General features: G+C 40.2%; 1 protein-coding gene and 1 long non-coding RNA gene across 14 annotated transcripts in view; both read left to right on the top strand.

Moving 5' to 3' along the window:
• Positions 1-13,368, top strand: part of RTN4 (reticulon 4) — a 74,880-nt gene that overhangs the window by 58,525 nt on the left and 2,987 nt on the right. For all 13 annotated transcript variants that reach the window (XM_075035358.1, XM_075035359.1, XM_075035349.1 and 10 more), the window contains 3 exons: positions 3,598-3,805; positions 6,691-6,829; positions 12,766-12,835. In XM_075035358.1, the coding sequence (XP_074891459.1) occupies positions 3,598-3,805; positions 6,691-6,829; positions 12,766-12,835 (417 nt within the window). The remainder of the gene's footprint in view (positions 1-3,597; positions 3,806-6,690; positions 6,830-12,765; positions 12,836-13,368) is intronic.
• Positions 21-2,405, top strand: LOC142034321 (uncharacterized). The gene is made up of 2 exons (XR_012651585.1): positions 21-2,028; positions 2,219-2,405. It is a non-coding gene; the product is annotated as an uncharacterized LOC142034321 (long non-coding RNA).

Genomic DNA, 13,368 nt, shown 5'->3' with positions numbered 1-13,368 from the left:
TTTTCTTTAATAGACGTGAATTAAACTCGCTTGTAGATCTCGAGGCTTTTCATTTCTCTTTAAAAAAAAAAAAAAAGAGGGTTACTTGCTTCAGGGTTTTTTTTAAATAGAGGGTTATCAGGTTAGATATATTAAACCACTTGTTTTTGTCATCAAAAACCAGTATGAGTTGTTCAGTTTTAAGTTAAATGTCCGTGAAAAAAAGAAAATACTTCAAAAACAAACAAACAAAAAACCCCAGTGATAAACCTATCACGGCACTTGCTTTAAAAGCAAAATGTAATTGGATGAGTTCTGCATGTAAGGCACGGATGCTAGCAGTACTATTTTTAGACGTGCCAAGTGACAGTTCGTGCTTACCAAATGTAGGCAGCTGTTCTTGCTTTAGAATAGGCCTGGAATACTTGCATTAAATGCATGAGATTATAGTTCATATTGTATAAAATAAAGCTTAAAACAGTTTCCATGAGGAAGGATACTGCTTGGCAGGGCTGTTCCTGAGAATTGGTGGGGTTTTTTGGTTTTCTGGTTTTTTTTAATCTGCTCTGAGTGTCTTGTGTGTAAGTTAAAGCCAGAAAGCTGCTTCTAGTAATGCTTTTAATCTTTTCTTTTACTTCAGAAAGAAATACAAATACCCGTTTCTGATCAGTTGGAGACTATCAATTAATTTCATCATGTACTCTCTTGGACTGAAAATTACAAATTGTTTTTTCAGTGACTTATAACACTGAATTTCCCTTTGAGGAATTTACAATGAAACCAGATACGTATGTCATTAAGCTGAGGCTGATTTGGTAGTTCTCCAAATGGAGGGGAGGGAGACAGACTGAGGAAAAAAGCTGCATGTGCAGCTTCACTCTGGTCTGGGAGGTCCTAGCTTGGAGATGTTTCTTACCAGTTACTGAGAACGAAAGACTTGAAGACGGGTCACTAGACGCTGTTTGGCATTTGTGGTATGCTTTAATTCCAGCAACTTACCTTTGTTTCTCGTATTTTGGAAATTGTCATACAGATGAATTGCTGTCATTACATTCCTTGTAACTGGGTTCAGCTATAATGTGTTACTGCTTGTAATAAGTGATTTCCTGTGAAGCAGTAAGAACCCACTACCAGTGGAGACGCTTTAAAACTGTGTTACAGAGGAGGGAGTATCTCATTTACAGAACTAATGCTATCTGCAAACAGAGAGGAGAGTAGGGCTCATACTTAGTCTGACATGTGATATGGGAGCAGCACCCAAATTTGAATGTATGGATGCTCAAGTTGCAGCATTTAAAAATAGTTTCAGTATTTGAAGCAAATAGAAAGAAAGGCGTTTTTTTCAAAGATCTCCTGCATGATTTAGGAGCACAATATCCACCAACTTTTTTTGGCAATACTGGTTTTGAAAATCTCACCCAGGTGTTACGGATACTTGCAGCTCAATTTAGGTTTACAGTTTACAACAATCTTTAGGTCAAGCTCACAATTCATTTGTAAACTCCTTTTGCATGCTAACCTTGCTTAGCGTAAGGCGTGCAGAGACACTAAATAGACACTTTTGTAATTAGAAGCAAAGCCAAAGAGACCAAAGAAAACGTTGTTAAATTTAGGGATTATAGCCCATACAAAAGGAAACCTATGATTACTTGATTTTTTTGTTTGTTTATTTGATTTTTACAAATATTAAAGAAAAGTTGTCTTGCTTAGAGCTTCATTTGTTCAACAGGGAAAATAGAAGTGCAGCTTTGTAACACGAAGAGACCCAGCGGAATAACAGGTCAACAGGGTGCATGGATAGGTTGGGCTGCAATTTGTCGAGGACTTTAGATTGGTGCTGTTCTGAGACAGTTGGCTGCTCTATCTCTCGCCCCATATGTCTGTGGAGTCACATGGTGAACCACAACCAGAATCTGATCTGGCTGGCTGCTTAGTTTTTATTTTATTTTTTTTTTTAGTGCAGTAGTTGTCAGTGGCATGCAGAAAACCAGGCTGGTCCTGTGTGTGGCCATGCAGAGGAAAGGAGTGGAATTGAGTGGTGGTGAAGGGGTGAGGCTGTTTTTTTCCACAACAGTTTTGGTTTGTGATAAATTTAAGATGTTCATGCAACTGCAACCTGGTTCTGTCTGCAGAACTTCAGGAAATTTCTACTGAAATGTGAATTAAATATTTGGATAAAATATTTTGCATTTTGAAAATGGTGGCTTTAAGTTTCTGACCAGGGTTCTCATCTTTCCAGCGCCTGCTGCTCGGTATGGTTTCCCTACGGAAATAATCAGGAAGGGACTTCAGCTTCTGAAACACTGTGAAATTGCACCATAGCCCCAGTGGCATTTTCATGTTGTACCTACAAAGGGATTATGCAGACTTTGCCCTACAGAGGTTACTAAGTATTTAATGTTGGTGCATTACTACATTTTCATCCTGTAAGAAATAATAGTCAAATTTTATTTTTTAATTTTCTTTAACAGTCATTCAAAGTAAGAATCTGTTCTGAATTGTGATATGCTATTTTACAATTAACTTTGGTGATGTTCAGGATGAGATAGGATTACTAAACTTGCAGTGTAATAGTAATAATTTTTCTGTAATTTATCTTGAGTTCTGTATCTAATACGTTATTGCTATTAACAAGCAGTTTTGATGCAGAAGAGGAATTTGTTCTTGTGAAAATCTAATCAGCTGTAGAAGTAGAAATCATGAAGAGAGTTTTACTGTGTGTCTCACCGTGGGGTATAAAACTAGACTAGATGCCCCTGCCCAGTTCTGTAGTCAGTAATGGAGAATGATGTTTGCTAGATTTTATGAATTCAGTAAGGTAATCAACTGGATGCAACAGCACCTCAAAACAAACAAATCTGCAATGGATGCATTAAGCCGTTACCTAGGACTTGTGCAAAGGTGTAGTTTAAACAGCGATGCTAAAAATGGCATAATACTGTGTTCTCTCATGTGGGTTGCTTAAGTTAAAAATGAACTTGGTTTACAGATGAAGTATTTTGCATTGGAGCACAGCAGATTTAGCCTGGATTGGAATTTTAGTGAGATTATTCCCTCTTGATGGCTCAGTCTGTCACCCATAATCAACACTATAAACTCCCCTGGGAATGTCTTCAGTGAAAAGGAAACAAGATGAACTGTTAATGAGTCTTGAGTAGTGTCTTTGCCTCTACTAGACTTGAAAAGATATAATGGTTTAGAGATCTGTTGGTGTCTTGTCATTTGTCCTAACAGGGAATCGGAATCGATCTCTTCAGTGAGTGACATCCACAAAATGCGCAAAAATAAAATGAAATGAAGCACAAACTGCTGTGGTTCTGGTGCAGAACATAGCAGAGTAGTTGAAGAGATTAATTCTGACATTGCTTAAGGGCAGAATTGTTCTCAAATTTTAGCAATTACATTTGAGCTAATAACAATAATCCCGATAATCTGAAATCCAATGCAGAATCAGTGCTAAAATAACCTATTTCTAGTTGTCATTTCAGCTCTGGTTTGACAGTGAGATTGCAAGTTCCATTCCTGATGACTCTGAGCAGTCAAGTGAATCATGTTTACTGTTTTCATATGGCTGCAAAAGGTATCTTGTTCTAATTTCTTACCTTTTTTAAATTTTAGTTGTTGACCTCCTTTACTGGCGAGACATTAAGAAGACAGGAGTGGTGTTTGGTGCCAGCTTGTTCCTGCTGCTTTCATTAACAGTGTTCAGCATCGTGAGCGTGACAGCTTACATTGCCTTGGCCCTGCTTTCTGTGACGATCAGCTTTAGGATATACAAGGGAGTTATCCAGGCAATCCAAAAGTCCGATGAAGGCCACCCGTTTAGGTGAGATTTTTCTTTTAATTAAGAAAAAGTGTGTTGTCTTGGGGAGCAGCAGTATTGGTGCTGTTAGAGTCAGTAGATGACATACGCTGTAATATGTTGCATAATAATGTAAGTAGTCTGTACTGAAAAATTGGTTACCCAGCCTATGACTACTCTTCTCTCAGTTTTTCTCAGTGGATATACACAGTGGTAAAGAAAATGGAACTGAGTACTTGGTACAGGGGATTTCCCTGGGAATGCTAGAGTATCTTAAGTTACATTAAAATAAAAATAAATCAATTAATTAAATCCAGTGGAGTAATATGTGCATTTTAGAGTGGTATAGTCTTCAGAATGTGAACCAGTGGCAGATGATGGACAAAATTTAAACAATACTCAGGAGATGCAGCACTTCAATGCAATATATCTAGCAAAAATCAGAATAAATGTAGCAGGGGAGACTTCTCTCTTTTTTGGAACTTTTTATTTAAGAATACTCTTAAATTGTGTTCTAGTGTGGAGCAGCATAGCTGTGTTCTCCACGTGCAAGGCTGCCTTGTCATCAGCAGAACGCAGGTTCTCATTGCAGCCTGCCCAGGTCAGAAGTCCAGCAACTTGGACTCTCGATTCTAAGGCTTGAGGAGTTGAATCATAGGATTAATTTAGGTCCTTAAAGAGGACCTCTAAACTTTTTGCTTTAAGTGATGAGCTAAGTCCTTAGGGCATACCATACGTGCACTTACTTCCCTGTGGTGCGGGAGTATGGTATTCATGGTATGCATCCTTTCCTGTGTGGAATATAGTGGTGCCCATTACTGCAAAGCTGCATCTTAAGAGAAATACAAACTTACTCACGTGTTAGGGTATTTACTAAGAGTGCGTGTTTCCTATTTCCATACCAGCCCTGTCCCACACTGCTCAGGCTTGCTTCTGTCCTTTTATTAATCGATGAAGTGTTTCAATCTCAACTTCCTTTGCACCTTTCAGAAACATCTGCTTGCCCTCCTATTTACAGCTCTCTTACTAATTTTGTGGTGTTTCCAATTATTTTTGTTCTCTTCCTCTCATCTTCAGTAAGGCAAAGTAAAATGTTTTCTTGGGTTTACCTCCATTCCTCCCTGGCTATGTGCAGTGGCTCATTTACCCAGTGGAAGCCAATCTGTGCCTAAAACAGCAGTGGGACCAAACTCTGGAGAAAAAGGAGTATTTGCTTTCAAGCTTAGATCTGCTATAAAAAAATACATCTGAACAATTGGCAACAATGTTCAGTATACCTGAAATATATATGAAATATAATCTTTTGTAAACTTAGTTTTTTGTTTGTGGATTTTTCGTTTGTTTTTTTTTTTTAACCATCAACGCCTTGTATGGTGCTCCTTATTCACCCTTATTAGGGTGAGTAATTCCTGGCTGAGATCCCGTTTGCTCTTTCTACCCAGTAGTACTCTTCAGTATCCAAACAGCATTTCCAGGTTTACCAGTTAAGTTTTCTTAGAAAGAACAAGCCAAACTTGTTCTACCTGTGCTCTTTCTGCAGTTTATTTCTAAAAATACTGATATTCCTAAGAAGCTTCCAGACATTCTTGTCCAACTTACCTGGTTGCTCAACTTTTTATCTGTATAGCTTCAACTACAAGAAGGATATTTTTCCTTGTATTTAGTTTGGCAATGAAGAGCACATCCGTGAGATGAATTTGATTTTTGATTCAGGTACTGAGTATCTTGCTGATGAGTTGAGAAGGGTGTGCAGATTCAAGCCAAGTGTGGGTAGCAGAAGGTAGCCTTGAAATGGCTGCCCTCTGTAGTTACCCTTTAAAGTATTTTTATTTGTTTTGGACTTGCCACAAGGCCATGTTTAGCTTTGCTTTAAATGACATGCATAGGAGCTTCCACTCTGTGTTTATTTTTTAAAAAAATCAAACAAAACTATCTGGAAGCAGAATCCCCCTCTAAATGAAAGTAAAAGTTTAACAGCTGTAGTAATTGTAAAATGAGTGCCCTGTTACAGATGTGCTGTGTTGCTGCTCCTTCCTCCAACATGCAAATTAGAGAAAGTATTCTCTATTTAAAGGGTCTAAATTGCCATAGCCACTGCAACTACAAATAAAAGTCGCAGTGTAGTAGAAAGAACACTTAATCACATAGGAGCTTGTATCTTCCTGTTGAAAGAACTGCTGTCACTAACTGCAAGAAATTTTTTTAGCAAATGATGAAAGACTTGCTGATTTTACCATGCCTTAGTGTGTGTGTGTGTGTTACAGCTTAATGGTAACTTCAGAAGTGCCTTCCAGATGTATGAATGGATATGTTGCATTTGTAGGATTTCTTTTGTTTGAGAAATGAAGGAATCTCAAGTCTGGTAGAATATTAGGCTGCCTAATACAATAGCAAAAACTGAGAATGGCATGTACCCCACGCCTCCTCCAGCCTCTCATTTTTTTTAAATACATGTTGGCCTTAGTGTACTAGATGACAGCATACGCTGAGGAGTAGGAAGAGACTTCACAGACCAAGCAGCGTATGGGTCAGTAGTGCTGGGCGCCGTTTTGGCCACTCAGTAGGCCTTGTCTGTTCACACATCTATGTTAGCCGGCACAGCTTTTTTACCTAGGCCAGGTGAGACTGCGACTTAGTAGATGCACCAGCACAACACAGCAGTAAGAAAGAAACAATTTTTTCTTTTCTTCTAAGAGATTGTGGGTTTTTTTTTAAGGTTCACTTTTACCTTCTAAGAATAACTTCAGGTTAGTTCTGTTCTATCCTTTTAGCATTCCTCACACAGTGAGGTTTTTCTCTTTATAGCATAAAAAGAACGTATGTTGATATTGTATATATAACACATAACATGTTGATACTATTTGACAGCACACTTACAGTAAAGTTTCATGAGCTCTTCTTTCTTGCAGGGCTTACTTGGAGTCTGATGTAGCTGTGTCTGAAGAGCTTATTCAGAAATACAGTAATGTTGTGCTCGGTCACATTAATGGCACAGTCAAAGAGCTGAGACGTCTGTTCTTAGTTGATGACTTAGTTGATTCTCTGAAGGTAAGTTCACTTCAGCTGTAGGAGCAGCAGCCTTGTGTAAATAGATTCCTTGCTGACCTAGGTTAGCAAAGCCCACTGGGCCTTAGAAACATGAATGAACAATAGCATCTTTGGCTCTGTATAAGTAAATAATGAGTTTTAGTGTGGTTGTTGGAAGTAATAAGCCTTTTTGTTCTTCAAGAAGTATAGCTTTCTGTTAGCCACACTGAGTTGAATATGAAGTGCTATGTGCAGTAATACAGTGGATAAATTTATGTGCATGTTATTTTGACAGTATAATAAAAACAAATGGAAAACTGAAATAAGCTCTGGCTCCATGCAGTTCAGCTGCTACATGTCCTTGCTGGTGCTTAACAGCAGAAATCTTTTAAGAAAACAAGACACTGCTCCAATATGGGCATTCAGAATGTGTCACTAACATGCATCTGTCCCTCTTGAAAATACGTGGTTTGGGCTAGACTGCCACAGTCTGGTTTTGTTCTGGTTTTCAATTTGTTTCTGTCCGGACATGAGCAAGTGGTTAGTGCACAGTTGCTTGCCTTAAACAGGAGGAGTTCTTGTGTCCACTTTTTTGCTGGCAGAGTGGGACTGAGTGATGCCCTTGTTTTACTAGGAAGGTGGATGCTTGTTTCAGTCCCTGGATTTGGGTGTGAATAGCTGTCTCTTTTAGTGATGCGAATTACTGAAATGGGTTTTGCAAGTTACTCTACCCTAAAGCATGCAATACTACCTAACACATATCTTGAATATGTCCAAGTAGTATTTAATGGCATTTATTGAAGGTGGCAGAGCAAAATTGACAGTGATTAATAATAATAATAAAAAAAATTGGCTGAAAACCCTTCAGTTTTGTTCCGTGAGAATTATATTCTCTCCTTTCAAGCTAACTGCCTTTGTTTTTCAAACAGTTATTTCCTTTACTGAGTACGTGTTGTCCATTTCTTTTTCAGTTTGCTTAATCTTCTTGAAATAAAGGTGCATTTATCCTCCAGTAAATCCCTTACTTAGTGCTTTGTAAAGTCCCTTGAGTTGTTTTGGGGTTGGGGGAAGGGGTTTCTAGTGAAACTTGGAGAACAATAGGAAGGCTGTAAAAGTCTTTGTTGTATTTGTGGAATGGAAATTGGAGGCAGATCTCAGGATCTTACCCAGAGTTTCTAGATCCAGTTTCTCATTATGCTCCAACTTAAATACAGAGTTTGTGCCGGAATAGTTGCACCTGATGCTGTGCAAGTCTCCTGCACTAAGAGGCCTTTTCCTCTGGAGATAGGAAAGATTATAAGGCTGTCGGGTGGTTATCTGGAGTCTGCTGCTCCTGGTAAGGATTCATGTTCTCAGAAAGGAAAGAGGAGATGGGATATTAGCCTGGGGTTTTGTGTAATAATCTTTATACTCCTAAAGGGTTGTGCAGTAAAATGCAATCATTTTATGGCAAAATGGCTTAAATAAGGCCCATTATTGTCTGTGCCTTGCTGGTGTTTCCACACAGGGTCTGAATTTTGATGACTAAATCCTCTCACCGCTGCCCATCAGTTTGGTCTGTAAGAAGCTGTGTCTCGCCTTCGTGCTTAAGTGACTGAGTACTTAGGATTCATCTCTGCAGCATGTCAAGGCCACAGCCTTGACCAAAAGAGTTACTGTTACACGGCTACAGTTGCATTTTGATACCTTAAACTTGGGGCGTGAGGGAGGAAAGGAACATATTCTTTGTTTATTGTGTTTTTTAAGGACATTGAGTTTCAGTGTTCAAAGAAAAGTTATTTTGCTTAAGTTGTGTTTGGATCTGATTAAACATCATCACAGGAAAACTTGTAGTCACAAGGTCACTTGTATTTCTTGAAGGAACATATCACAAAGGGCTTAATTATTAATCTGAGTTATAAGAATTTCCACACCATTTGTTTAGAGATCATAATCCCTTGCAGTAAAGGAAGAGGAAGCAGTAAACCGCCAACTGCTGTTTCAGTTAACACCATTTTAAAAAGTAGGCCTTTCAGAGGAATTGGGTTAGAAGCAGAATTAATTCCAGTCAGAGTGTCTTCAAGGCAGTCTAATAATTTTTAAAATACTGTGGTATATAGGAAAGACATGTTTATTCAGCTGAACTAATTCATTTCCCCTCTCTCCTTCTGACACTTAAAACATTTTATGTAGGTTAATTAGTCTAATTTACAGGAGTTGGGAGCAACCCTTATATGAAACCAGTGAATGTCAGGACCGTTCACAAGCACAAGTTACAGATTTTGAAGAGTTTGTGCTTGAGGAGAATGTTAAGATGCTGAGGCCTTATGTAATGTAATGGCCCCAGTTAAAAATATCTTGGCTCCTGTAGTTTAAACATCTTCACTATAGGAAACAGCATGTTTGTGTATAATTGAAGTTACAGAGGTTTAATGTAGAAAATGTCTGCAGGTCGGTTTATTGTGTGTAATAGTTCTGGCTGTAAAATCTGTCTTGTTAGGATTTTTTCTTTTTTATTAAACAATGCTTCATTCACGGAAGTCTTAAAATGGACTCTGAATATTTATGCAGCATGAGAAGTTCCTCACAGCTCTTGAGGAGCAATTCCAGAGGAGCCCTTGCCAGAGAATCCCAGGAGAAACTGCACTTTGTCCTGATGAACAGCGATCTGGTGCTTCACCCCCAGCTGTGCAGTGGTAGCCATTCTGACACTGGGGCACAGTTGCTTTCAGTTTGTCATTGCTCAACTGATGTTTTGAGAAACAGAGCTCTTTGCTGTCTTTGAACTGTTTTATAGTAAAGAAACTGATACATGGGACATTTCTGGATTTGCCATTAAATTGCAGTATGCTTTGGGTACTGGGTAGTCATTAATCATTGGAATGAGGTGGGCAAAAACTCGATTCAGTCCATCAGATATACTGTATTTTTTACTGGTTTAGATATCATCATAACGTTCAGGCTGAGCTTGGGACCTGTGCTTTCCTTCTGTCCTGAGTGTGTGGGAAGAGCAATATTATCTTTGTAGGTCAATCCTGGGTTGCCTTCTGCTTTTTTTTTTTTTTTTTTTTTTAAGTCTTAGAGCTTTAAGTGTTTAGATGTGTTTCAGGTAATCCTTTCTGTATTTGTAAGGTTCTCTGAGTTTTGTCTCATTTTTAAGTTTAAAAAAAAAAAAAGAGAGACCAATACAAAGTAGAGACCAACAGGTAGATGTGGGATTGAGATCAACTCCAGTTAATCCAGGAGTGTTGTTTTAACTGTCAGAAGTGTGTGAAGAGAAGGAGGAGTTGTGGGACGGGGGGGGGGGGATGGGGGAGGGGGGGAGATGTTTCTGAGTTTTTTTGCTAAACTTCATTTGTTTTGGTAGCCCCAGCCTTCAAAACAGCTGTCCCTTACTGATGTGGTAGAGAGGGTGGGGTGGTCTCACTGGGCTCAGTGGTTCCCTCTCCTGCCCAGTATGAATAAGGGAAGCTGATTAAAAATTGCACACACAACACAGTGCATCATTAGACCCCGATGCTTTCCTGGACAGACTTTCGGAGAAGCAAAGCCTGAGTCACATGTTAACTCCTGCATTTTGATCTTTCTTGGGCCATAAAATCAATGCTCACTAAATAGGATTGGATAGTTCTGATAATTGTTGGACTTTGGGATTGATTCATATCTGTTACCCCTCTGCATACACAAACTCAGATTTTCTGACTTGGTCATAGTCTTAAGCAATATTACTAAATGTTCCCCTGTCTAGGGCTGGTGCTTAGCTTCAGTAATTGTGCTTGTGCAGGGGAGATCTTGGATAGCTGTTGGGATGCTTTGCGGCGTGTGCTTGAAGCCGGCATATTTAGTTTGTTGACTGCACAGCCTGTAAGAGAATCATTCTGCATGTTCACAAACTTGGAGGCTTTTTGCTGTAGTAAAAGTTGTTGACTTTCCGTCCCTTTGCTGGGGAGGGGGATGTACTGCATGTACAGACTTGCTCTGAAGGGAAAGTATTTGTTCTGTTAAAATGTCTTGTGCAAAGAGGCTGGCAGTCAGCTCTCACCCTGGTATTGCAGAGACCAGAACTGGGCCAAGGTTCGAACAAATCATGAGGGAGTTTAGAGAAATCTGCTTTATTTTTCTTAATAAATGTGCCAGAATCCTTCACTGGGAATGCAGTTGATGGTAACATTGCAGCCTTGTCTGAGGGCTAACTTTGTGCCTTTAGTGTCACATCTAGAAAGAACTGACAGATAAAGAACTGCATCATTTGCAATTAATCCTACTAAATTTTGAATGGGATCAGCTTTCAATGAAGCTCTTGAAGTAAACTTCATTTCATTACAGGGGTCATGCAATTGAACTTGTATCGATTGTTATGCCCTTATCTTATTGTTGGCTGTTGATTTGCTTGGTTTGGATATTTTGCATCTTACGATAAGCTAAAAATGGGTGTTTGGATACATAACTTCTGAGTAACTTGGCTGCAGGCTAGATCCTTGCCCACACCCACAGTCTTTCGGCATGCACTTTTTTTCTTTCCAGTGCTTTGTACCCATCTTTTCCTTGCATGTACCTGCTGCTTGTCAGAGAGCTTCATCTTCAGTTGTTAACTGTGCCCAGATCTTCTCTCCCTGATGCCAGCAGCAGCCTCCTCACCACATCTGTCCGGCTGTTTGGTGTTTTGCAGCGTCTTGCACAGAAAATAACCAGATGTGCTTAGTTGATTAATGGGCTGGGGGGCTCATCTGTATGCTCTGCACAATGCAAAGCATAATTCAGCGCTTAGCAAGAAATAAGCACTGGTAAATCCACTATGTCTGACATCCATATCCTGGCTTCTGCTCAGATCCTTATGGGCTGTGCAACACTAGAAGAAACTGGCTGATTTTCCTTGGGGAGGAATCCTACACAGAAATAGAGCTGGCAGCCTTCGGCCCCCTCCCACCCCGGTATAGGTCAGAGGTGTGCTGGGGACACTCTCCACCTGGCCGAAAGCTGAGGGGCTTGATCTTCTGCAGATCTTTGTGTAGAGCGGGTGAAGCAGAGCGGAGCCTCTGCAGGACAGGGGAGCTGTGTGAGTGCAGGCAGCAAGGTGGCGGTGGTGGAGGAGCGGCGTCTGGGTATGAGTTAGTTAGGGGCTGGGGTACAAAGTCAGAAATAATGTCAGTGTGAGGGTTTAGGTGTCTGTTAACAGAAGGGACGTCTTTGCTTCTGAATTTGTCTCTGACTTAGAGCCAGCTTCCTTTTCATGGCACTGTTAACTTCTCTCTTTCCTGAACCTTTCAGTATCTAAAGCTCCTATGGTTTGGTCTTTTTGTTTTTTAAGGAAATAAAGTCAATTAAGCCAACCTTGCCATGTTACCTTCCAGACAGGTTTTTCTCCCGATGTGACAGAACCCTCTGCTTAGTCTAGCCAGCGGTTCATAAGAGACCTTTGCTGAGCTGAAGCGTGATTGTGATAGTTTGGTGCTGCCATTTGCGCTGCAGCCCCGCGGTGGATGTGTTCGTATGTTGGCTGTCGAGCTACCACACAAACAAATGACCTGCTTTCTTTCTGGCTCTGTCACCGAGTGCCGTGTCCTGCACCAGCCCTTTAACCTCTCACTTGCCTGCCTTGTTCCATCTCTTTGAAAGGGTGGGAGGTAGGAACTGTGTTTGCCCATCATTACGAAATCCAGTACTGGAAGTGCTGTGTCTTGTACAGGCAATGCTGCAGAGGGCATTGAGCAGCCACCGAGTACTAACAGCTTTTGGTCACTGCTGACTTGGGCTGAATTCAGCCCGATGACCTAGACGCAAGAGGCCACGTATCCTATTACTGAACCCTTCAGCCATCTTGTCACTCATCTATAATTACATGAGATGTATGGGGTGAAGTGGAGTTTGGGGCGTTTTAGTTTCATATGTGTGTTTAGAAAAGTTCTCTCACTGCTCTAACTAGTATGTTCTGGTAAGACAGACTGTGGGCTGACATGCTGTTTTTTTTTCCTTTTTAGTTTGCAGTGTTGATGTGGGTATTCACTTATGTTGGTGCCTTGTTTAATGGTCTGACATTACTGATTCTGGGTAAGTGTTCTAAACTGTGTTAAATGTCCGGCATACAAAATAACCCTGGAAAAGCACTGAAGTCTGCTCAGTACTGTGAGGCTATTCCTGTGTTCTTGAGAATGTAGCAAGATGTTACTGTTTTGTGTCCTTTTTCTAGGATGTTGATAACACTGCAGAACAGATCATTTTGAATTGCATTGTTGAATTCTTTGAGGTTGCTGATTTTCCAGACATTGTGTCATTTAAAAGCATGTTCTGTTGTGCTTGTCCCTGTCAGGGTTAGCCTTACTTGAATTGCTGACTTTGGAGGAGGTACAAAATTGGCTCTGGGCATGTCCCGCTGCAGATAGTTTTATTTCTTGTATCCCAGAGCAGGCTGCCTTCAGGTGTCAGAAACCAACTGACGCTGGCAGAAGCCTAAGTGTCCTTTTTGAAGAATTGGCATAACCCACAGTGAAAATGTGATTTATGACCAGACTTACTGTACTGTTAATGAGACCTGGAGAACAGCACAACTTCTCCTTAATAGGGATTATTTAAATTGCGGGCCA

The sequence above is a fragment of the Buteo buteo genome, chromosome 9, assembly GCF_964188355.1.
Source record: "Buteo buteo chromosome 9, bButBut1.hap1.1, whole genome shotgun sequence".
NCBI lineage: Eukaryota > Metazoa > Chordata > Aves > Accipitriformes > Accipitridae > Buteo > Buteo buteo.
Note: the sequence above shows the minus strand (reverse complement) of the source record. Positions and strands in the feature narration are given on the sequence as shown.